The sequence below is a fragment of the Tachysurus fulvidraco genome, chromosome 14, assembly GCF_022655615.1.
Source record: "Tachysurus fulvidraco isolate hzauxx_2018 chromosome 14, HZAU_PFXX_2.0, whole genome shotgun sequence".
Taxonomy (NCBI): Eukaryota; Metazoa; Chordata; class Actinopteri; order Siluriformes; family Bagridae; genus Tachysurus; species Tachysurus fulvidraco.
The window spans coordinates 17,569,649-17,595,881 of NC_062531.1; the positions used below are offsets into that span (position 1 = coordinate 17,569,649).

The window sequence follows — 26,233 nt, forward strand, 5'->3', positions numbered from 1 at the left end:
TCAAAGCTATAAAACTTGTCAAAACTCCACGAATCACAAAAGTATCAGTGAGAAGTTGAGAACACTCGTTTAAACAGTGCATACACTCGAACTTGACTGCACATGACATTTTTTACTTTATTGATATTGCTTTTAATCGCAATGCAAAGACTGGTCATCGGGAAATAAGCTGTCATGTACAATAAAAGCGCCTGCGCAGCGACAAATAATAAAATAAAATAAAATTAAAACAAACAAACAAACAAACAAACAAATAAATAAATAAATAAAAGCGCCTGCTCAGGAAATATCATTTAACACAAAATGCCTACACGTTGGACTTGCGCTCAGGATTTTTTTTTTTTTTTTTTTTTTTTGAGCGGCGTGTGGATGAATTTTTTCTACGCACACGCTATTTTATTTCTAGATAACAGACCGCTGCTAACTATAATACACTGTTGCCATGAAAAACAAAGCATTGCCATTGACACACAGGATTCTAACCGTAGAGACGGAGTGCACTATTTTCTTTAGCGGAAGCAATACAATTGTTCAGCAGTTTCGTGTTGCAGCCACAGGCGTATGAGACCTGTAACTTGAGCAACAGCGTGAAGCCGCAAACTCGTTCTGAATATTTTAAAGGCGTAACAGCTGATGAAAAAGCAGAGACAATTGTAGATGAAAATGAAGAGAGATTTTATCTTAGTTTTTATTTTATACAAAATATTTTCGTCTCGTCTTTTTTTGTGAAAAAAAAAGGTTGTCATCGTCTCGTCTTAGTCATGAAAAAAAGGGGTGTTGACGAACATATTTCGTCCCGTCTGACAAAGTTAACACTACATATAACAGAGGTAGCATTTTTTCTGGCCACCAGTTCAGTGTCCGTCTGCTCGGCATCCATATTCACCCGTTCCACGCTGCACACCGGAAAAAGTCACGACATGACCATACGCGCCACACGTACCACTGCCTAAACTGAAACTCACTGGTCTTTTTTTTTTTATTAGCGGGTAACAGTGTAGTGTATGAAATAGGCAAACAGCTTTTAGAGAGAATGGGTTGTCATGTCCACACATGCATTTATTTATTTCATAAAATCGCAGCAATTGGCGTCATATAATCGCACAGGCTTGATATCGCGATTGCGATATGATTAATCGTGCAGCACAAATAAAAACATTTTTTTTTTTTTTTTAGCAAACACACATGATCCAGCTGATGAGAGATGTGACCATTAGCTGTAGTGTAGGGCTGGCCGATATGGCTGAAAACTGTATCACGATATCAGTGTTTCATATCGGTCGATATACATAATTATTGATATTTTTATGACCCCTTTAAAATAAGGACCAGGAGAAATATATATTACATTTAAATATTTTTATTTTAAACTTAACTTTTTAAGCACTTCCGTTATTAAGACAAATAACAACCATGGAAAACCCACTCACTCACTCACACTCTACCGCTTATCCGAACTACCTCGGGTCACGGGGAGCCTGTGCCTATCTCAGGCGTCATCGGGCATCAAGGCAGGATACACCCTGGACGGAGTGCCAACCCATCGCAGGGCACACACTCTCATTCACTCACGCAATCACACACTACGGACAATTTTCCAGAGATGCCAATCAACCTACCATGCATGTCTTTGGACCGGGGGAGGAAACCCCCAAGGCACGGGGAGAACATGCAAACTCCACACACACAAGGCGGAGGCGGGATTCGAACCCCCAACCCTGGAGATGTGAGGCAAATGTGCTAACCACTAAGCCACTGTGCCCCCACCATGGAAAACTCAAATAATTAAAATGTAAACATAAGTCTAAAGTCACAATAAACACTTAACAATTCTCAACACTTAAGGTGCAAAATGAAAGAAAATGTAAGAAATGCCAAATTAAGTGTAATAAAATTGTGCAAAGTGTTAAATATAAACACTTCTGGTGAATAGTGTTTTAAAATATGTGCAGTGTTTTTTAAACTAAATAAAACTGAGGTAGACTGAGATTAGGGCTGTAGCTATTGAATATTTTAGTAATAGAGTATTCTACCGAAAATTTTAATCGATTAATCAAGTAATCGGCTAAAATGTATTTTTGCTTGATTAAAGAGCAATATTAAATATACAAGAGAAAATAAGACGGGTCTCTTAAAATGAACAACTAATTGGTTTCCTCTTTTTAGAAAAATTAATTTTTATTTTTTAAATGCATAGTATGCAATGCATACAACAATATTTTCTATCACAAATAAACATTTAGATACCCATTGTTTCTCTGTCTTTACTTGTACTGTGAACAATGACAAAGCTGAATGAGAAGAATTAAGTACATTTAAGTGCCAAACATTCTGGGTTTTAAATGAACCCTTTTCTGAGATGCAAAAACAAAAAAAAATACTTTCAAATTACTTTTTTAAAGTATCAAAACTAAGGCATACAAATAAATAAATAAATAAATAAATAAATAAATAAATAAAACTGCCTTTAAGTCATGCAACTTAACTATAGAACTAAAAGATTCTAACTCTACATCTCAGACATAACATAAGCCTTTACTGTCTTCTTGGAATGCTTTGTGGTGTTTAAGAAGCAAAAACATGGACAGGAACTTGGACCTAGAGACCATGCATGTTTTCACACCGAGTGCTTTAAGCATATATAAGCATGGACGACGTGCTGTTGTGGTATGCCAGCTCGATCTTGCAATGGACACACGCCACGGCGTTTTCTTTACTTTTCGATTTGAAATGATCCCAAACCTTGGACATTTTCTGTCGTTTTCTCCTGTTTGTTTCTTCTCTTTGCTCATTGCCATTGTTATCGTGCCCTTCCATTTTGCAGCCCGCACACATCCCTCGAATCAAAAGACCGATAACTCCTCGCGTCTCCTTCCGCTTTGACGTAAGTACGTTGTCACACGCTCTCACACACAATAATTGCACAAGAACGTGACGTGAGGCAGAGGAATTTGCCTCGATACATTTTTGTAATCGAGTTACTCGAGGAATCGTTTCCGCCCTAACCGAGTTACATCTGTAATATAAAAAACAAACCTGATACAGTACAGTAACATTGTTTGAAATATAAAATCTGCAGAAATATGAAAAAGTAGCTGACTTTTCCCCTTTTGTTTACAATTTCCTCGCTCGCTGCGGTGCTCATTTTCTGCTTATCAGTCGCCGGTTACTGAAGCGGAATCTAGCAGACCAGCACGAGACAACAATATGGCGCAACCAAACATGATACTGTTACATGATTGGCTGTTAGTGTGTCGCTCCCTATGTTGCTAGGTTACCAGAGAGTGATTGCCTTTGTTAATATAAAAAATATCGAACGTTTTATCGAGCACATATTTCACTATCGTTCATGTGTCTATTGAAGTGAAGTGACATACGGCTAAGTATGGTGAACCATACTCAGAATTCGTTCTCTGCATTTGGCCCATCCAAAGTGAACACACACACCGTGAACACACACCCGGAGCAGTGGGCAGCCATTTATGCTGCGGCGCCCGGGGAGCAGTTGGGGGTTCGGTGCCTTGCTCAAGGGCACCTCAGTCACACACAACCTTAGGATTACGAGTCAGACTCTCTAACCATTAGGCCACGACTTGCCCCATACATACGTATCGTTTTATCGTCCAGCCCAACTGTAATGTTTTGCCTAAAAAAAAAGTAGACTGACAGTTTTGATGTGGATTTTATTTGTACTGATTAGAAACACAAAGTGTCACCAGTTTGAACTACTATTTTTTTTTAACAGCTAACAACACAGATTAGAAGAAACAGAAGCTTTTCATCACATATATATTACAGCACAGTGAAATTTATTTATTCTCCTATCCTAGCTTATTAAGAAGTTGGGGTCAGAGCACAGGGCCACACTTTTGCCCTTTTCAGCGCAATGAACATACATGCAGACACAAAAATGCACACACAAAAATGTCCACTAACACACACACCCAAAACACACACACAAATTGGGCATTGCATTTCATTAGGCCTCCAGAAACAAAAAGCTACACATTTGTAAATATTTCACACTTTTGATATGCCTTTGCCTAGCTGAGGGCCAAATATGATCTACCGAAATGATGCCACACACACACACACACACACACAAGCATTGGGCATTGCAATTCATTAGGCCTCCAGACAAAACAAAAGCTACTCATTTGTAAATATTTCACACTTGTTATATGCATTTGTCCAGCTGGGGACAATATCTTCTCTTCTCCTTCTACCAACAAGCTTTACACACACACACACACGTGTTTTCATATTCAAATCATATTATGCCATGTTTTTGAGTGGTGTGTGCGTGTGTATAGCCCGTTTTTGGGTGATCAGATGGCATCTGGTAGGCAAAATAGACATAACAAATGTAAGCTGATCACACAGGATGGTGATCATTGTAGAATTTTTGATTTATAAGCATTCAAGTCAATTTGACCTTGAAAAAAACAGGTTATATTAGTTACTGACATTAAAAATGGTCAAAATGGTTTCAAAACAATCTCCTGGCTTTGTATACCAGCTTGTAATTGTGCATTAACTTTTGTGCCTCTATAGTGAAAATAATTCAAAATTTCTCTTTTTTTCCACTAAATAATGAGGCATTTTTGCATATTAATGAGGTTTATTATACCAAATATTACAAAAAAATTTTGCAAAATATGTTAATATGTTGTACACAAGTTAGACAAAAAGGTGAGAAAAAAAGGCTATCATATATACTTAATTTTTTATAAGCAGTCAAAACAGACAAGGTCAACTTGACTCGGCGCTCCTAATTTGCATAGGAATTCAGACGAGGTCTGCAGGAGGGTTAAGCAGTTCCATGACCAATCAAACCATCCAATACCAAAATATACTCTTTTCGATCCAAACAGCTATATCATGATGACTAGCCTATTAGTTCCCAAATGTATTTTTTATTTTCAAAACAACATATAAATAAATGACAAATCAATTCATTGCCTAAAAAGTTCAATTAAGAGCCACAAACTCTCATTATGTAGCTAGCTGGCTTTACACGAAAGGTCACTTATATACACCTACACACATGGATCAATAACCAATACTAGAACGAAAGACACACACAAAAAAAATAATACAAAGAAGCATCAATCAAATCTTTCCCCAAGGGGCACTGAAACTGAAGTAGGCACAAAAACATCACTAATATTATTAGCAGCTGTAGGGACCCTGTAATACAAAGTTTGTGTCTTAAGTTCAGCACACAATGGGCTCCACTCAAAGTGGAGCTCACTCCTCAAAGACAATCTTTGTAGTTTAATCACTGTAGAATGTAGGCATCTGTGGTGACATTCCTATTAAACAAATGTTACCACTGAACCAAATAAACCGTTTTCTTTTCCAGCACAGTTTAACTAGCTCCCATACTTAATACATTAGTCTGCCAATATGCTTTATGCTGCACTCTAATATGTACAAAGCTAAAGCTTACAAGGAAAAGTCTGTGTTCATTGATGTGGGCTTGTAATTGTACAAAACAAATTCACATTATATGGTTTCTTTGCACTTTTACAAGAGGCTGAAGTTGGTTTCTCAAGGGGAAAAAGTGCAGCTTTGTTAGCACGCGCCATTCCACCTTAAATGACTGCAGGTACGATATTGCACCGGTAGAAGACACTGTTTTCTGTGTGGCATGTAGTACAATAGAATTGAATGAGTCATGTTATGTTGTATAAATTCCTACAAATGCCGTCATGTCTCACATCAACAAATGTTCAAACTAATTATTAAAGTTCCCATAAGACTGAATGTTCTAATGATATGCCATTATTATGCTATTTGGGTGGTTGTTCTTTTGGGATCCTTCTTTATGGTGGTGATTTACTTATTAAAATACAATGTTAAGCCCATGTTTCCTTTATGATTATAACATTCTCACCAGTTTAATAAGCACATTCTCTCAGGATAAAATGCTAGATAGCTAATGTTACTGCTCAGATTAATGTTAACAATATCTCCTGGTCATGCTGCTTGAGAGCGTCTCGTTTTTTTAACCATCTTTATCATTACCAAAGGTTAGTTTGCAGATACTGACTCCCCATGGCATACATCGCAAACATTTTTTATGTTTTCCATCAGTTAGGTGAAAGTACATATCAATAAATTTGATCAAATTTGTTTGTCTAATAAGGAAAAAAGTCTTCACCTATGACACATTACACACTGAGGACCCTTTTATTTTTTACAATGGTAATTAACAATAAAACACTTTTGGAAAAATAAAAACCTTCTTAAGGCTTGTGTTGACCAGCTGTGTGCAGTACTATAGCCCACTTTATTTGGACAAAACAGGCAACAATTTGTCTTCTCTAGAGCATTTACCACAAAACAAACCTCATTAGGTTGCTAAGATGCCAGCAGAATGAATAAATTAATTTGTTTTCATTTTGGGTCTTCAGGGGAGAATCGTGGCTAAATTATTGCTCATTATGGATAATGTTTCCCAACACCTCCATTGAACTCCACAATTCAGCTCCAAACTAATCTAGCCATGGTCCAGCGAGGAGCCATATTATGCAAACAGAAGAGTAAGAATTGTATCGTTGTTAATATCAGTCTGAAATCTCTTGGATAAAGTGGTAGAGCACTGGCTCTGTTATAAGTACAAACTGTAAAAAAGACAAAACACTTGAAGGTTTTCTCTTGGAATGTTACTAGTCCCATGAAGTCTAGGACAAAAATGTAATCAAAGACATTACAAGTCATCTAGCTCCTGTCACCTAGCCTTTGAGACAATGTCCAACAAATTGCACACTACCATTCATCTAAGCTGTAGGTATTTATTTGTGTACTTAAGTAGTCATCAAATAAATAGCCATTTTATACAATGTAAATGGTGAAGCAGACTTATTACAGGCCTGTTGTGCCAGAGGTCAAAATGATCCTATTTAAGTGATACACACTATTGTGTAATTCTTTTTGTTATTTTTTAGGCTGAGGCCATCCGTAAAAATATTTTGGTTTGCAGTAACAGTTAAAAAAAAAAGTTGGTAGGTAGGTCTATATTTTTTTTTCAAGTTTCAATGTAAATTTGGTGATGGTGATTACGTAGGTATGAATTTAAATAAATTAGCATATCGTGACGTCACTGACTGGGTCTTCAACCCGTGCCTTCGGGCGCATCATTGCAAATCTCATTTTGATGCTCAGTTTTTCCAGAACTCCGTGCCAAGTTAAAGCGGTGTCGAGCTGTTTTAATGTATTTTTAGATGTATTATGCTGCCGAAACCCGTATGATTCTGAACGGTGACCGCAAACAATTTTTTTACTGCAGCCGCAGCCATCATTACCAAGCGCGAACCGTTGACTCTGACAGTGAATGAGAGTATGAGACGAAGCGGACTCACAGGCCATAGTATGACATGCGTTTACCAATAGTGTAAACATATATGACGTCACGGGTTTTTATTTAAAAGAAAGAACGTAGCCTTTGTTTATATGTAGGCCTAGGCAATTAATATATTTACAGTACTTACTAAAATATAATTATTATTTTATTGCTTTTGTATTAGTTGTTTGAAGAGTAAAAAAAAAATTGGTCAGTCTTAACGCAAATTTACAACCGGCAAGTCGGTCGGACTTAAATAAAAAAAATAAAAAAAATTTTGTCTGTCCTACATTGACTGGGTCTGTCGGGTTACGGCAAACCCCTTATATCCCCTTAATCCACATTCTGGAAAATGGGGCATTTGGAAATTTTTAATTTCTTGTTTGGACCCCTTACTTCCAATGAAGGGAAATCTTCATTGCTACAAAATACAAAGTCATTCTAGACAATTGTGTCACCGACTTTCCCCAATAGTTTAAGGCAGAACCATATATTGATATGACGAGCAGACATCAATCTATTAGCATTATGGTGTTTTTATATCTGGCTGGATTTAAGTTGAGGGTGACCCAAGTTGATCGAAAATCTGAACAGGAAAATTAGGAATTAAATGAATCATATGAGACTTTTAAAGTTGAAAATGGTTGAGAGATATTTTAATGCCAACAAAAACACAATGAGCAAGTCAATTCAGTATAGTCTAACAAATTCTCCTTGTGTACTCTGTGGATTTTCTTCAGGTTCCCTGGTTTCCTCGCTAGAAGGTTCCCTGAAATTGCAAAACTACTATATGAGTGCATGGATGTATACACGTGTGTGTCTGATGGACTTGCTGTCTCATCTAGCGTGTATTCACGTGATAAGAGTCTGGATCCACTACAAGCCAGATCAGAATCATGAAAGAATGAGCCATCTACAGACTGAACACCGTAACTACAACTATTTAAGGTGGATCGCGATTTCGAACAAGGACCGATTTTGAACAGCGTCGCCCTCTCAGTGCGAACTGGGAAGGCTTTGCATTTCAATTAAGTGGTGCTTTCGAAGACACGGAACAAGACAAAGCGAGTTCATTTTCTGCGAACACACATGCGGAATTAAGTTTCTTTCATAACAGTGCATCTTTGTTGCCAATGACAAAACCACTACCGAAATAACCTGCGATATAATTATCCTGCTTGCGGTGTCCAAAGACCACTTATGTTGGCTAGCTAGTTAGCCTGCTAGCCAATCTATGAGAACTGCATCTCAGTTAATGTACTCAACTTAAACGATTTCCAGTTTGTCCCGATAAGTAGCCCGTCTCCCCAAAACCTGGTTAGCCAACAACCGAGATGTGAATGCTTATTAAAACAAGTAGCTAGTTAGCATATTGTTGTTCTTAGCTTGCTAGCTGAAGTTAGCCAGCAGTAGCAGAATAGTTTAGTAGCTCATGTGCACGGTTTAACGACTTTGTTAGAAGCAAAAATTAACCCCACGGCGGTTATTGTTGTTTTTTTTTTTTTTTAACCAAACACAACAGTATTGTTAATATAAAATTTTCATGCGAATAAACTAGATAAAATAATATAGTACTCAAACAGTGCATACTGGACAATATGCGCTGTTCGATAGGTAAGTATTTAAATACATTTAAAATAAAGGTGTGAGTCAGTGCTGATTAACTAGAAAGCATGTCCTGTTTGTACCTGTGATGAAATCCCGGGGTGGTCCCACACTCCAGCCGCAGTGTCCCAGCGTCCTGAGCCACAACTGAACTCACTGCGTCAACTTCGCGTTTGAAACGCGGACAAATAAATTAATAAATAAATTATATGAAATTAAAGAAAGCTAATGTACGCAGTTATGACACTCTTTCAGCAGTGTAGACACTGGAGGTTTCACCCGGACCCCTCATCCACTTCCTCTCCCACTACACCAGCACATCCTCGTCCTTGACCACGGGGGGATGCCGGATGCCCGAACACCGAGCACTCACACACTTACACACAGCGTAGCCGGAGCATGCTACACTATCCATCCCGGAAAACACTGCAAGAGGTGTGGGAGAGGTTTCCACAAAACATACGACATCAACTGTGTTTTTGTTGTTGCTGTTGCTGTTTTTAATCAGCGAAGCGGTACAGGGGTTTAAAGAAGGTTTAGAATTGTAGTTTTTGTTTTTTTCCCCGTCTGTGCTAGTCTAGTAGTGATCACTTCCTCCTTATTTTAGTCATCACCATCGTTCTAGACAAATAGCAGCTCTAAACTTGCCTTAAATTACTTTAAATGACTCTAAATCACTGATTTTTATTAATTTATTTTTTCAGGATCTTGTATGCTTTTATATACTAGAGTAAATGATACAGACTAAAATTCAGACTGCTGATAAACATGCACTAAAGATCCAAGTCTTGACTGACTGACTGACTCACTGCTTAACCTTCGGTCCTGTCCTCCATGAGCACTTTGGCTGCTGTACATTTCAGGCCATTCTCTGGTGTAAAGTGCTCAGTGTGTTGAGGGTTTTCTGCAAGTCATCGTAATGCTTCTTTAATCACAGGCAGGAATTTAGCTCATGCTACTTTTTCCCTGTACTTTATATTTTAAAGTGATTTGTCTTTTTAACATTTCCTACCTTACTCAACTGTCAGCTTGAGACATGATTGCTGGATAGTTTTGTAACCAAAAGCAATGGTGACATGGCTGAATTTTGGTATTAATTGGAGTTGCCTTTACATTTGCCTAATGAGTTATTTTACCATCAAACCTTGTTAAATAACATTAATGCGAAAATTCAAATCTATGTTCAGCAGACGCTCATCCTAATCAAGATCCTTACAATCCTTACCCATTCTCCTACTTCCAACATACCATCTGCTGCCTAATATATCCAACCCCTTGACAGGTACCACTGCAACATTATTAATTTAACAATGTTTTTTTATATCATCTGTCAAAGAGGTTTTTTTTACATTATGGCTTATACATATAGTGACATATATTGTTGGTTTATTTGATAACTGAAGTAGCTAAATTTTCAGCTACAGTCCTCTAATAAATTGATGTTAACAGCATGAAATTAAAAATATGAAAAATTCAAATTGTTAAGAAAATGTTTTTGGGGAAACATGAATTTCTGAAGGAAAATTATCCAATATTATAATCAAATTATAAAGAAATGAAAAAAGCCACATTTATGCGCAATGAAATTGTAATCAAGTATACTTTGAAATATGTCCATAGACAAGTACTGGTTGAGGCCTATATACACAAATGAGTTCAGGACATTTGTTGTGTATAGAGGGTGTGTATATTGTATGCTTCTGTCTTGCTGGTGAAGTGGGGAAGTGGAGGGCTTCCAGTTGAACATTGCTTCCCCACACCAACAAAGTAGAAAGGCACATGAGTGATACGCCCATTTGACCAACACTGCAAAGAGAAATGATTACTGTAACAGTGAATGGCTTGACTTAATTTGAGAATGTGAATTATTCAAATTAAGCTACACCAAAGTGCAGTTGAAACCTCCTTGAAACAAATGTGGACATTTTTAGGTCAATGGTTCTGGACAAATTATTGTGATATTTTATAATAATTACATTCCATCATGATGTTTTTAAATGGAAAGCTGTATACATGGAAAAAAAAAACCCAAACAAGCCCAAAATCATGTAACACAATATACTCACCACAGTGAGCAATGCACCATGCTGAAAGACAGGCTGGAACTGCATCAGTCGTGGCTCTGTTCCAGCCTCCCCTTTCACAAAGCCGCTAAAATAAAGTACAAAGCAGCCATGTAAACATGGCATGTAATGGGATATTTGTGATAATTGTACAAAAAGTATATGCTCACTAGACCAAAAAAAAAAAACCCTGAAAATCATGTGTTGCTTTTTTTCAGCATATAATTTTGTCCTTTGTCCACTTACTATTATTATAAACAATAATGAGCCAAGACAGGAATTACACTGGAATCTATTAAAACTAACTGGGCCTTAAATAGTTCGCCTTTGCACAGCCAATCTCTGAATCTGACTGAAACACTGCAGTCCCTGCCCCCCCTCCAACAAATCATTATACTCACCATGGAAGTAACTCAAAGATGGGGCTTGAGCGTGTTTTGAAGACAACAATGATGGCAGAATGATTAGAGGATTCTGCATTACCTGTTAAGGAAAACTGTAAACTGATTGGCTGGTATTTGCTGCAATTATTTGTTTTCTCTGAAAACAAATGAAATGAATTCTCTGAAATCCAAAACTACCATTATAGTCAGTGACTTGTGCATCTCACTTGGACATAAAAAGGATCACAGTAGCTTTCATTAGAAGCAGAAACCCGTCTTGATTAAAATCATGAGTATGACCTGACTGGGAGTTTGTTGAAAATAATTGCCAGAGTGTAAATCTTGCACTTGGACAACAGAGAAAATATCTGATGATAATAATAATAATAATAATAATAATAATAATAATAATAATAATAATAATCATCATCATCATCATAATCATCTCTGCTAGCCAACAGTTACAGTCAAATATTACGAAATATTAAATGTCTTTTTTTTTTAAATGAACAAGTGTTTTCCCCATACCTTTCAGAATCACAGCCAGCCTCTCTCCAGAGGGATCCCAGGCAAGAGACTGAACTTCACCTCCAACTCTGATTAGCATACAATAAGAATAATTTCAATAATTCATTCATGCAAAAATAGTATAATGCACATCTGAATAGAAAAATAGAATAATGCACATCTCTAGGTGCACAGAACAACTTACACAATGTCACCACCAGGCACACTGAAGGTAGTCTCAGAGAGATCAGCCACCACTGCAGCAGATTTTGGCCCACCTGCAATCAGTGATATTAATTAGTCCTTTAACCATGGACTCTAATCATTATACACCTCAGAAAACATTTTTCCAGTGTTCTACGAAGGTTTAGATAAAGGCTGATGTACACAAATACACAATAGACAATGCAAAAGGAATGAATCTTTGGGCATTTAAGGAATAAGGCACGAAAAATCAGAAGAATTAATAGAAGGAATAGGCTGATCAGAGCTCTGAATGCTCTACAGTCAAAAAATAAACTTAATTGTAGACTCCACTAGAGGTACTGGAAAAGCAGGGCCAATTCTTTTGTTTTTGCTTCATACTGATGACACTTGTGTTTGATGTCAAAAGATGAAATTGTGGCTCCATTTGTTCAAGTAACAATCAGTTCAGATTTACTCGAGACGACGTGGAAATGTATCGTCTCAATAAATCCTTAAGGTGAGTGATGTGTAATGTATAAGCCTGGTGTTCAATTGTTAGTGTAGTGTACTGAATGCCATGCCAACACACAGAGCCAAGAACTGTCTACAGCCAGGAGTTTGGAAAACTGTTCAAAACACAGTTATTTCACATTAATATACATGTTCCTGGTCCTTTGTATCCCCATCACCCCTGGTTAGACTCCCTACATCCCTCATTCACTCTCCAACAGAAATGCACATCAGACAGCCAGGCTCGGCAGCTGGAGGAAGGTAACTAACGCGCTGTCTCCCCCTGCTGTTTCCTTTACAGATGGAACTAACGTGCTGTCTCCCTCTGCTGTTTTCTTTACAGAATCCTCTGGCTTAACAACACTTCGCCTGCCTGTCGAGCCTGCGCCACACTCCTGCTTTCCTCCTTTGGAACCCCTCACCGAGGCCTAAACTCTCAGAACAAGTTTGCTAACTTTTCACTGCTGCACCTTTTCTCTATCCTCACCTATCTTAAATAAACAGACTGTGTTTTGCATCCAATTACCGTCTCTGCTCTGCCCTACGATAGCAAATATAAAGAGCAACCTTTCTTCACAAAGAATGAAAGGTTTAGAGAATTTGATATATAATAATTATAAGGCACGTAATCTCTTCTGTAATTTTCTTCCCAATTGTACAAAGTGTAGTAGGATAAATGATTATAAACTATAATGATAAAATAGTATTTATTACCTGTCATGTCTGAAAAAGTAAGTGCATAGATTACGGATTCTCCCTGAATGCAGAACAACAGTCTACTTCCATCAGGACTCCAGCACCCTGACTGGGGGTTAAATAAACATACAAAGCATTACACAGTATAATTCAACTTACTTAAAATGAACTTCATTCATACATGCACTTTGTAACTTTTTAAATCTCTTTCTGTGGGACATTACATTTTCATAATGCATTCAAATATTCTATGATCAGCTGATTATAAATCAGAACAACAGAGCCATGCAGGTAGCATGACCTGATTTGATGAGACATTTGCACATATATATATATGGTTACCATTGAAATCTCAATCAATCTGCTTTCTAGACAAAATAATGTCCATATACCAATTTAAATTGAGGCTCTCTCTTTTAGCTTAAAAACAGTAAATCATGGTTCATTAATGAATAGCAACAGTGAAGAGGTAGCAGTATATTCAAAAACTGAATTTAAAGTAAAAAAGATCTTATTAAAAAGATAACATTACTGAATTTTATACATGAAAATCATCTAAACATGCACCTACAATTTTTATACTACATAGAATTCACAGCAGCTGGCTGCACCACAGTAAAACACATGCACACCCCCACCTGACAATACTTTTAATACACAATACTGGTTTAAATCAGCACCTCTTCCTTGGGTGTGATGCAAGTCAGACCAATGTCTAAATGTACATTCTTAAAGTATTTAAAAAATTGTTTTCTTTCTTGAGTCTCTTATTGTTGGGTATCTGATTTTTAGAAAACAGACATATTCCATATATGAGATTATAAAACTAAGTTTAGTTAGCCTAGAAGTAATTTAAATAAATAAAAAAAGGTAAACTAATAAGTGCAGTACATGCAATTCAAAGTGAAAAGGAAAAAAAACACCATTAAGCAAAAAAAATATGGAGAACAGATTAGCATTATGTAATATGAATATATTCACTGCGCCGGGTGTGTGTTCACTGCTGTGTGTGTGCACTTTGGATGGGTCAAATGCAGAGAACGAACTCTGAGTATGGGTCACCATACTTAGCCGTATGTCACGTCACTTTCACTTTATACATTTTATTATGCTTTCAGCCTTTTGGACCCGTTTGTGACTTGGGAATTTGCCTCGAACAATTTTTGTTATCGAGTTACTCGAGAAATCGTTTCAGCCCTAGTTATAATATCCAAAAAACTGCCATACTGGCGAGCTGTCTTTCCCTCTTTTATTTACAATTTCCTCGCTCGCTGCGGCACTCATTTTTTGCTTATCTGTTGCCGGTTACCGAAGAGGAATCCAGCACCAGCATGAGACAACGATATGGCGCAACCAAACTTGATACTGTTACATGATTGGCTGTTAGAGTGTCACTCCCCAAGTTGCTAGGTTACCAGAGAGTGAGTGCCTTTGTTAATGCAACCAGACTTGCTTCGCAACTTCTGTTTTCTTCCGACGAAGAATAAAAAATATCGAACATCTTATCGAGCACATTTTTTATCGCTATCGATCACGTGTCTATCGTGATACATATCGTTATCTTTTTATCGCCCAGCCCGAAGACAACCAGTCAGTAGTCAGTTACCACCTCTGACATTGATCAGAGCCGCTTGCCATTCATCCAGCAACGCTGTTTGCAACTCCACACGGATTCCTGGAGGGATCTGACATGCCTGCAGATGCTCCCAAATGTGTTCAATGAGGTTCAAGTCAGGTGACCGGGCTGGCTACACTATCCTTAAGATGCCTTCCTACTCCAAGAATTCCATCACCAGTCTTGCTCTATGTGGGCAGGCATTGTCATCCATACACATGAAATCTGGCTATACTGCACCAGCATAAGGTCACACAACTGGTCTCAGGATTTCACCCCTATACATCTGGCCTGTCAGGTGCCCCTTTTCCACCGAGGCAGTTCGAGTGCTGGTTCGGAGCCAGAGCCTAATTTAGAACCAGTTCTTTCTGTTTCGACCGCCAAAGCACCGGCTCCGAACCAGGAAAAGTGGTTCTTAAGTAGCACCAAAACGTTGCTGGTCTAGACTTAAGAACCGCTTGGGGCGGGGCTACTGTTAGCGCATTTGATAATGTACCTTAAGTATACTAATGTTTCATACACTTTTACTTTACCGCAATATAATCACTTATCGGCACACATGATAGTAGGTAGCTACATGCTAAGGCTAATTTTTTTCGGTGTTAACGATAAAATAACGTTACGTACTTTATCGATTACAACCTCCGTTTATACAGATTACACGGAGCCGCACGTACACGTTTTATTCGCCGCGTTTGGATGCCAATGTAGGTTCGCAAAGCCATGAGCATTAACAGTAAAGCAACATCCGCCATTGTTGTTGTGTTTGTGTTTGCCACTGCTGCGCTAACGTTGCTGGGACACGTGACACGTATACAGTGACGTCACACTCGGCGCTGTGATGGCTCTCTAGCCGGTGGAAAGGCAAACCGGTTCTTAGAAGGTTCGCCAGTGGAACCAACTTTGAACCAGCACTAGCGCTAGCTCTGAACCAGCACCCGGTTCTTTCCGGTGGAAAAGGGGCAAGGATGCCATTTTTGACAATGACACTCTGTCCTTCCACCCATGGTGATGGCTCTCCAAACCGATGAGCCACCAAAACTGTCAGCTGTACAACATTTTGTGGCAAATCTCTCTCCTGAGGGTAATGCCAGAGCCTCCTACGCCTGTCCAGGAAGTTCACACAGAACCAGGACTCATCTGTGAAGTGCACTGTACCCCACTCATTCAGTGTGCACCTGTGGTGTTCTGTGGCCCACTGCAGACGTGCCAGTTAATGTGTTCTGAAAGAGGCACCCTCAGAGCTGGTCTTCTGGCTTACAGTCTGATTGGACACTCGCACCTCTGTTGCCTCCTGAAGGTCATTTTGCAGGCTGAATGCAGGCATGAAACGATTTCTGCAGGCATTCAGGGTCAAGTATCAGTCTTGATTTGGTTTTGTGACCCATTGTCTTCCTCAACCATGCCTTCTACTCACACTACCAGACCTTCTAAACCTGTTCCAGGCTCTGGAAATGCTGAGTTATGCCTCCTCGCTGCATCCCAATGCCGCTGTTGAGGTCAGAATCTTGCAATCTCACCAAACGTGCCATTTTCAATGCCTTCTGACCAAGTTAATCTTTCAAAGCCCTAAATGATGACTAGTTGACTAACATTGACTAATTAAAGACTTAAGTGTTATGCATGAATTGTGAAACAAACGGTTAGGTTTTAGGACAACTTTGATGAAAGGTTTTGGTTTATGATATTATGCTCTCTCTTACCTGACAGCGCCCTTTCAGACACGGCCATCGTTCACAGGTCCACATCTTTGTTTCCCAAACCCTATAGGTACGCACACACACCGACACACAAAAATTAATCTCTCTGTAAATTAGACCAATTAATTTCCCAGACATTCAAAGCTAAATGATTTAAACAGAAAACAATTCTAATAATGAAAATCCCTTGGTAATATTTCAGGATTTTGTTTCTGTTTAAAAATCAGCAAGTAGAAATAAAATTAAAATACTATTAAAACAGCATATGAGCTTTGCATTAATTGCTACAATACGTCCAGTTTCACTTGATCACTATGATCACTTCAAAATCAGTAAAATTTGAACATTTATTTAAATAAGCAAAAATGACAACTGACCCGGAATTACAAAACGCATCAAAATACAGCTAAACATGAACAGCCTTAACAATGCAGGTCACACATGAAAGCAGTTTTTTAGATTTCTGAATCATCCTTGTCAATCTTGATACTTGTGCATACCTGAATAGAGCAGATGGAGTGGTTGCCAACAGTCTGCCGCCATCTGGAGACCATGACAGGTTTGTGACTCCTCCACCTCCTACACGCTGAAGAGGAACACAGATTTCTGCAGCCACATTCCATACCTGAAAAACACAAAATACAGCTGAGTGGTTTGTAACTGCTGGCATATAAAAGTCAAATAATAAAATAAATAACAATAGAAATTACAACTTGTTAAAACTTTATCTAAATCTGGTGAAGATAGTATATTTACAATATCACATGAGCAATTGTTTTGCTGAGAAATCAGCTGTTTTAAAAAGGAAATATAAAATACTGACACATACCATCATAGCTGTGTCCACAGGAGAAGCAGACACTAGCAAAGAACCAGAAGGGGACCAAGCAATGGAAGTAACCGGAGAATGACCTGGATGAGTTAATACCTGAGCACAACCAGAAGAGGGCCTTCGTGTGAGGTGTGAGTAGGTGAGAGCGGTAGGGGGGAAGAGAGAGAGAGAGGGAGGTTGTTCTTAAAAGTTCATCTGAATATTTGCAAATATTGACATAGTTGTCAGTGATGAGTCTGGGTACTTTAAATTGCCCTTCATCTGAGAATTAAGGAGCAATATTGCAGACAATTTTAAAAAGGAACTATATTTGCAATTGCGTTTCTGATTTGTCGTAAAAACTGACATAATTCAAACGCAAACCGTTTTTGTTTTCACAAATGCACACTGTATGCCAAATTTCAAATGAAAAAGCAAAGTCCATCATGAGATGAGCTACACCACACATGATGAATTCCTCTTTTAATTGACCTAGAGCTACACACAATTGAAAACATGCAACAGTCTCTAAAAATGACAAAATGACTGACAGGTTTACGTGCAGGCTTTGGAAACGCAAATTTAAAGGGAATTGCAATTATATTTGAGTTTTGGCAGTGTATGTGAATATGTTGCAGTACCGTGTAGAGAGTGAGTTTGGGTCCACATGCCAAATGAGTAGACAGGTGTGGCAGGCCACGGCCAGTGTCGATGCGCACAGAGGTTTCCAATGCATAGCACTCACACTCCTCTGCAGTCTATGCTTCAGAGTCGGAGTTATTGCACTGATAGGTGGGGAAAAAAGTGCAATATATTTACTACACAAAAAAATCGTTGACAGTCACCATTGTAGTTTTCATACTGATTTATCACTCTTAAAGATTTGGTGAAGCAGTTATTATCATTAGAAAATGTGAACACCAAACAAGAGAAACGTGTGCTACGATACCTAATGCAAAGATGATCCATAAACATTTTATAGGGAAATTAAAATTTCTTACTTGCAGAGTATTTAGCTAATTTGTTTAAGAATGTTAATACCTCTCAAGGACAATTAAAACTAATACCTCAACAATTCAGTTATTTTTTATTTAACCATGTTCTAAATGGAAATTAAAATTTACTCTGTATTTTATGAAATGAGTATCTGTCACTGAATACATGCACAAAGTTTCATGATATTTGTTACCCTGTTAATGTCACACAGTGATATTTGATGCAGTCTTTGCAATAAATACTACTGTCCTCATAGTTCTTAGTTAGAGAATCAAAGAACAGGCACAGATAACCTGGTGTGTGTAACAAATCTTTCGAACAATTTCCTACAGGTCTGCCCAGGGAAGAATCCACCAGGATAGGACCACCAGCAGACATGACATGCAATGGTAGAGGACGGAAAAAAAGAAGAAGAAGAAGAAGAAGAAGAAAAAAAGAGATGTCAAGGCCAGCTGTGGTCCTGTGCATGCTGTCCCAGCATTGCAAAGGAGTGACCAGGGTCCACCTGCACCTCACCACACCTTCCCAGAACCAGACTACCACTTCACATGGTATGTCATGGGCCATACCAGCCTGGGTATTCTGAAGTATTCTTATGGCACTAGTGATCAGTGAGACAAGGCACCAACTACACACTGCATGAACCAGGTCATATATTACTAACTGAGGTGACTTAACTTAAAGGTCTCAACATGCATGAGCACATACAAGAAAATATCCAAGTGATTCACACTGCCACTGGTGGTTAGGAGAAGTTACGCATTGATCTCTAAAAAAATTGTCATTCATCCTGAAAAACTCCCAATAGTACATAAAAATACTTTCCAGTACCTCACCAGCTCTTATCATTGCACACTAACTGCATATATACCTCTCCAAACCCTTTCCAACTCTACCTTTAAATGACAGAACTTCTTCACTGAAGAGTATTGCTCAACACAACTCAAATCCTAACGGAATTTCTTTTCCTTTGAGTGTTTAATCACTCAGGTCCCAACAATCTTAAAGTACATAATAAATGTGATCCATAAAACATCAAAATTGGAGCATTTCAGCATTTGTTTTTATATAATGGCTTCTATGTTTGTGTACTTGGTGTACCTTCGAGAGTTGTAGATCTTGATAGAGTCATCCAGGAGGGCGACTGCAAATTTGTCTGTGTGAGGATGCCATGCAAAGCTTCGGATAGCACTATCAGACCTAAGAAAGTATATGGATGTACACTTAAGAGAGATACCAACATAATATTTATAACTTAAAAAGAGGACAAACAGAATTTAAAAAGGTCTTTACAAAAAATCTGTCAGAAAAAAAACATTTTTACTTAAAAGTGTGTGTATGATTTCATATAAAAACTCACCAACTCAATACTTGTGAAAATTCGGCAACCATATCCTCACCACTTAACTGATGAACAACACAGTAATCAATTAACTTTGCACTTGTAAGAAACAAAAGGCCAATAAAGTGACTAAATAACAAATATGAATAAAAAAAAAGCACAGTGCTTCACTTAGAGAATTGCTTAATAACAAATATGAATAAAAAAAAGCACAGTGCTTCACTTAGAGAATTGCTTAAAAAAATGTCAATAGTATTTAAAGAGACTGTGTATGTCTTACATGACCAATAGTGATTTTTACATAACTTCAGGAGGTTAACATTACACAATCACCATAGCAAAATACCCAACTGTGGCATGTAATGTTCAATTTATCATGAACAAAAAGAGCTTTTCATAACAATAATGTGAAGGCCATATTCCAAAGCATAGAGAAACCATTTCAACAAACCTATGCTACAAAAACATCAAGATGCAAACCAACAGACTAGGAAATGAATACAATAATCAGTCAAGTCAAAGAGCTGTTCACCGTCAGATGTGGAAACAGAGAACAATGAAATGAAGACATCCATCGCAGAAGAGCCAAAACACAGCCAGAACTCAAAGTCAGCCACTTCGGTACTGAGGGAAAAAAAAACAACATACTTCAGTACATTCAGGCTGATCGATGAGAAAAGGTTTAAACATCAATAATAGACTGGTCAGATCATGCAGCAATAAGCCACTCACCTTCTTTAGAACTGTTAGTGATTTCATCTAATAGACCTGCAAGACCAGCATCACGCCTACAAAAAAGGAGTCAGAGCATAAAAATACTGATTTTGCTTATGAAATAAAACATATAATGTAATATAATATAATGTCTCTCACTCGACATGATCAAAATATAACCTATATCAGTTAGTCAGTAAATCTGCTATTGATGAACTTTCTAAATGAGGTTGTGTGTGGGTGTAAGTGCATGTCTACCAGGCTCCAGCACTTCTCATCCACAAAGTATCTCTGTGATCCAGGAAGGCTGCTTTGCTGCTGCTCTCTGGGCGAATGTGTGGTTTCAGAGTTTCCCTTGGAAAATGAAGGCTAGGAGGTGTCCAGTGCTAAAATGTGTCAAATATTTTAGTATGGTCGAAAACAGCTGTGGTTTAATTTAACAATAAAATAACAATGAAAAAATCTGTTAGAATGTTAAGAGTAGGTTGCCCTTGTTGTATCAGTAATCAGTATTTTAAACATATTGCACACTGAACAGTAGGCAGGTTGAGTGTGAGCTTTGTTGGAGTGGAGCTTTCTTGAAGCAGTGAAGCTTTCCACCCAATTGTATCAAAAAAGGTTCATTACTCGAAGCTTTTTAAATCAGAGCTTGATGAGGACCTCTGCTGGTGAAAGCGCTATCACAGAATGTTTCACAACCAGACAACATTAATTCTAGAAGCAAAAATTAATGGAATGACAAATTAAGGATAGATTAATAAATAAATCAATCAATATTTTAAATACATGACCAAAGCATGTTCCATTTCATACGCATGGTACCTCCGAATTAAAATGTAATAAAGACAACTTCTTGTATGGTGAATGTGGACAGTTTGACTGTTTTTAGAAAAAAAAAATCAAACTCATGAATGTTGAAGGTACATAAATTATAAATTATAAATTACACGATTATAAATCTGCCTTACAGACTACTGTACTGTAGGCTAGATGGATGCTTTCAGGTGTCCACCTGTTCAGCATGACTATATAGACAGTCTTATTTGTAAGTGTGAACTAATTAACAGCCATAACTAACACAGCCTACAGCATACTTCCACAACATGGTATGTTACACACTGCACTCTAAATTCAACAGTTCAACACTGGACTACACACACTGCATTTATACACACTGGACTATACACACACTGCATTTAATTTAATATAATCATCTATCTGACAATAAGCTCTGTACCACAGGACATTTATGTATCTGTACAGTCTGTTGCACCTTAACATGTTACATATATATAAAATATTCACACTTATACATACATACACACATACAGTCAGGTCCATAAATATTGGGACATCGGGACAATGGTATTATCATGGTCTCAATCATGGTATTAAGCGGTGCACAAAAGGCTTTTCTCGCATTCCTATATTTTTCAACTTATGACTACTATCCTATATATACGATTCCCAATGATGAGTGAGATTTAAGTTATAAAAATAGGCTTCACAACAAAACCATTTATATCCATATAACCTTATTGGGCGAAATCAAATGAAAGTGTTCCCACATTTCAGATCTTTTTGTAACAGGCTCCATTGTCAACTAGCAACAATAATCTCTCCTAAACAGTAATGGATTCCATGTAATACTCCAATACAACACACGAGGGCAAACCGCGCACGAAGCAGTCACGTGGGTGTGTGTGAAACGAAGCTTCGGAAGTCATTGGTCACGTAGTTTTGCCAGAACGAATCAAGCTTCGTTACAAAGCTTCAATGAAGCCTCGGAGCTTCGGTGTCACTGGTAACATCACTACTGGAGTACAGTCATCAGGATTCATCATGGCCTGCATAGAATGCTGGTTACAGTTTTGATCTCCACTTGTTGCACAACTCTTCTTTTGTCTGAAACTGCCTACAACTGATCCAGTTTTAAATCACAGTTTAACAATATCGAACAAAATCAACAACAGCCACAGGAAACACAACAATAACAGAATCCAATGCTTATCGCGCGCGCTCTCTCTCCCACACACACACACAGTGCTAAGCTCCAAACATAGCCACCACAGAACCGTAAGGAACAGCAAACACACAAACAAACACGCAGGCAACAGCATCCAAGTCATTCTACAATTTAAAAAGCAGATACCACAGCACAGTCTACGCACTGCTGGTTGCTGTGCAATGCTGTCTAACAGGCTGTTCTGGAGGGTTAATTAGTTAGGAGTGAATAGATTCACAAACGCAATGCAAAAACATTGGTGATTCAATTCTTCTGCATCTTGAATTTTTGTGTGGACAAAATTTTCTAAATTTTCCTGCCGACACAAAAGCAGAATATCTGGAGACTAACCTGGCTGTCTAATACGGATACTTCTACTCAGCCATTATCATCATCTTAATGAATGCCATATTACCTACTGCAACACAAACTCACCTGGTACCCCAGAAACTCAGTGTATTTTGTACTTTTTCACCTTTCCTGTTCAGAAGTAAGTCATCTCATTGACCTGGAATGACACAGCACCAAACTCCCACTCACTCACATTTATCAGACTGAAAATATTTATCAAATGAAACCATGAATTGACTCATTTCTACTACACCTCATTTCAATTTGGATCACAGTACATCAGCAGGGTTGAAAACTATTGGTTGCATTGCAAAACACGTGTACTCTTTTTCTTTAAATGATTTCTTTCTATTCTATATCAAAGCTCTATCTGTGGCAATATTTTTGTTTTATCTGAAATATCCTGTATTTAGCACAATTCTTAGCAATATCTTGGAAACTAAATATTCCCAAGAGCCACATGAACCAATAGCCAGACAACAACCCCAAAACACCATTGATACACCACCATATAGTAGTCATTATGTTTTGCCCTGTGTAGTGAATGTCTAGAGAGTGGGAATTCATTTGGGATTCAGTCTGTTATGTGATCACCATTACTATAGAAACACCTGTAGAGAGGTTGGTGTCTTCTACTTTAACTTTGCTGAGCCTGCTTTGATACAGATTTGGACAATGAACACATTAAGGGTACATGATAACATTTTTGAAGGATAAAACTGAATGAGACTACAACTTCAGTTACATGCATGAACAAGGAGTGCAAGACCTCAAGTGTGGCATTTGGGGCTTTGAATCAAGAAGGCTGTCTGGCCTTGTTTACTATATAATCTCTTACAAAAGAAGCGATCGTAACCCCTCAACCTGGTTGAATTCCCTTCAATTCAGTATTGTCATATTAAATTTTTCCCAATATAGCCCTGTTTAGAAAACGCTGACATCGCAGCTGCTGCCGGTTATACAAGCTGAGACAGCAATCAACTTACCTCCAGGGTGTAAAGCCCGAGTTGCAGTTGTTTGATTCTATGCTCTCAATGTCAATCATTAACAGCCATTGTTCCTTATAGCCAACCACTTATCCCAATTACTAAAAACAACAAATCACTGACCACAGTGTCTCCTTCCTGTGCAATTCCTTGTTTTAAACTCTACTTGGCTATATTTACAAGTAATAAAAGTAAGTGATCCCCATCTGCATCCAATTCCTTAATGAATATCTCCTACTTGCTCGCCATCACTACTTAATTTTGGCTGCATTCAAGCTAGAAATGATAGTTTTGCATCTTTTATAGATTACGTAAATACAAACTTCAACTTCTTGATCAGTCTTCAAAAACCAAATGAACATTTTTATTTCCAAAAAAAAAAAAACCCAAAAAAAAAACAATTTTATTCTATTAGTTGTCAGAAAATCACTGCCCATGTTAAGATAGAAACAATGTTGACAATACAGTGTTTATGTAAATTAGCTTATGTCGTCATCTGAACACCTCTAGCGGTTTTTTTAAGCGCGTTCTTGCCCATGAATCGACTTAGCAGGACTTTCGCAACACAAGCAAGAGCACCGTGTCACCTGTTTCTCGTAGCACTCCGTTGAATTTCCCCACACGAGTTCATTATTTGCTTCATATAAAGTAACCTGTCCACTGATCCTCGGCGGCGGGAAGAAGGCGAGGGAGCACATGGTTCTCACGGCGACCTTAAATGAAAACAAACCAGTCTTATTACAGGCACAAACTCCGTGATACACAACTGTGCATATAGCATTTATTCACAAAACACTAGTCTTTATTCGCTAGTTTAAGTTTAGTATAAACGCCTGCTACATATCTAACGTTACAGTTTTGTCAGCTAGTAATTTAATTAAGTCTTAACCTAAACCTAACTCTCTAGCAGTTTCTATCCGTAATTAGCCAAACAGCTAGCTAACTTTCTAGCTAACGCTCCCCTAGCTTAAAATAGTCATAGTCATAATAAAGTCTCAGGCAATGGACCTTTCCGTTTATATTAAGTAAGTAGGGATTTTATTTTGTGTCGTTAATGGTCATTATAAATTAAGAAAGAATAGTCAATAATAAACAAACCGGACTCCTTTAGCTGTGCTCCAGAAATCGCGCTGCGCTCTTTACGGCACACCAGTAGGGACAAACCTAGTATCAGGCAAAACAACACTGCCATCTACAGTATGAAATCACTCGGCTTTCATTGAGAGCTACCAAAAATGTTGAACGCAATACTTTCAAATTGTATGTCAATTATATGTCATTCTACAACGTCATAACCACATTTGGTAAAACAATTGCTTGAGAGTACAACAAATGTGTTTTATTAATCTTCAGTTGTTTAGGTATGGAAATTCTGTTCAGACAGGAAGAGATGGTTTAACTAGCTCCCTTAGCATAAAAAAGTCATAATAAAGTCTCAAGCAATGAACTTAGATTTGCATAGTTGTTTCTATGAAGTAATTAGGAATTGTATTTTTTGTCGTTAAAGTTCATTGTAAATTAAGAACAAATAATCGTACAAACTGGTCCCTTTTAACTGTAATCCAGAAATCACACTGCTAATTTAATACTGCACACCAGTAAACCTAGTATCATTCCAACCAGACAGGTGCCACATCTAATTTCACTTGTTTAATCAGATCATCTCCAATCGACAGTTAAGCATGCTGCTATTTGTCTGATATGAAATACTGTAGTCACACCACCCTTTTGCAGATAAGACTAAAGACTGTGTGTATAACAGAACAAAATAGAACAAAATATCCAGGGCAAACACATCTCAAAATTATTCCAAATAACATGAAACTAGAGCAAAATATCTGCCATTGGAAAAGAAAGTTACATTTTATTTCTTTTTCACAGCCTTTGCTTTGAAAACAAGGTCACTTTGGTGAACATTCATTTCTGGTAGATGGGCATTGTCCACTCCATAATCCTCTTTTTTCTTCTTTGCAACAGATGTGCTTATGTACATCATAGGCACATTGTATGCGCACACGCCTTGCCTTTTCTCTGTAGAAATTGATTAGATTTCATTCAGAACTTCAAGGAAGGATATAGTAACTCTTAGGCATACATTGGGCTGTGCGGTATCAGTGGAATGTACCATTCCTGCTAGTTACCAGTGATAACTCAGTTATTAAATATACCCAGTATTCACATGATAGGCTCTTTACAGTATACTGAAAAGGAGAAAGTGATTGCTGAAAATTAATGAATACGAGAGTTTATTAGGACCCTGTGTTATTATTACATATTAGAATACATTTTGCAAGTTAGTTAAATAGCCAGATTTGAAGCTTGTGTGTCAACGTCTGTTTGGGCTGAAAACGCTCCTGGTTATGAATAATAATCGTACTAGTTAATGTAAGTGAAACCTGGCAACCCTGAGGTACC

The 26,233-nt window shown here is 37.8% G+C and overlaps 2 protein-coding genes across 9 annotated transcripts in view; both read right to left on the reverse strand.

Moving 5' to 3' along the window:
• Positions 1 to 10,487, reverse strand: part of LOC113658484 (cyclin-dependent kinase 17) — a 44,030-nt gene extending 33,543 nt beyond the window's left edge. For all 6 annotated transcript variants that reach the window (XM_047800180.1, XM_027170992.2, XM_027170991.2 and 3 more), the window contains exon 1: positions 9,037 to 10,487. The gene's annotated coding sequence lies outside the window, so the exon portion shown is untranslated. The remainder of the gene's footprint in view (positions 1 to 9,036) is intronic.
• A 36-nt stretch (positions 10,488 to 10,523) lies between these two features.
• aaas (achalasia, adrenocortical insufficiency, alacrimia) lies at positions 10,524 to 25,073 on the reverse strand. 3 transcript variants are annotated; one of them, XM_027170996.2, is made up of 17 exons: positions 24,917 to 25,073; positions 24,406 to 24,531; positions 20,735 to 20,862; positions 20,495 to 20,550; positions 20,295 to 20,386; positions 19,781 to 19,827; positions 19,522 to 19,620; positions 18,066 to 18,209; positions 17,443 to 17,563; positions 17,114 to 17,238; positions 16,617 to 16,677; positions 13,317 to 13,407; positions 12,112 to 12,184; positions 11,928 to 11,995; positions 11,418 to 11,499; positions 11,020 to 11,104; positions 10,524 to 10,759 (listed from the first exon to the last, which is right to left on the reverse strand). In XM_027170996.2, the coding sequence occupies exons 2-17, from the start codon at positions 24,514 to 24,516 to the stop codon at positions 10,610 to 10,612; spliced, it is 1,533 nt and encodes a 510-aa protein (XP_027026797.1). In that variant the 5' UTR covers positions 24,517 to 24,531; positions 24,917 to 25,073; the 3' UTR covers positions 10,524 to 10,609. The 3 variants fall into 3 exon arrangements, 2 of the variants coding, with proteins under 2 accessions (XP_027026797.1, XP_027026798.1); XM_027170997.1 differs by lacking the exon at positions 24,917 to 25,073 and adding an exon at positions 22,917 to 22,989; XR_007137755.1 differs by lacking the exon at positions 11,418 to 11,499 and having other exon boundaries at positions 10,644 to 10,759.
• Between the last annotated feature and the right edge of the window lie 1,160 nt (positions 25,074 to 26,233).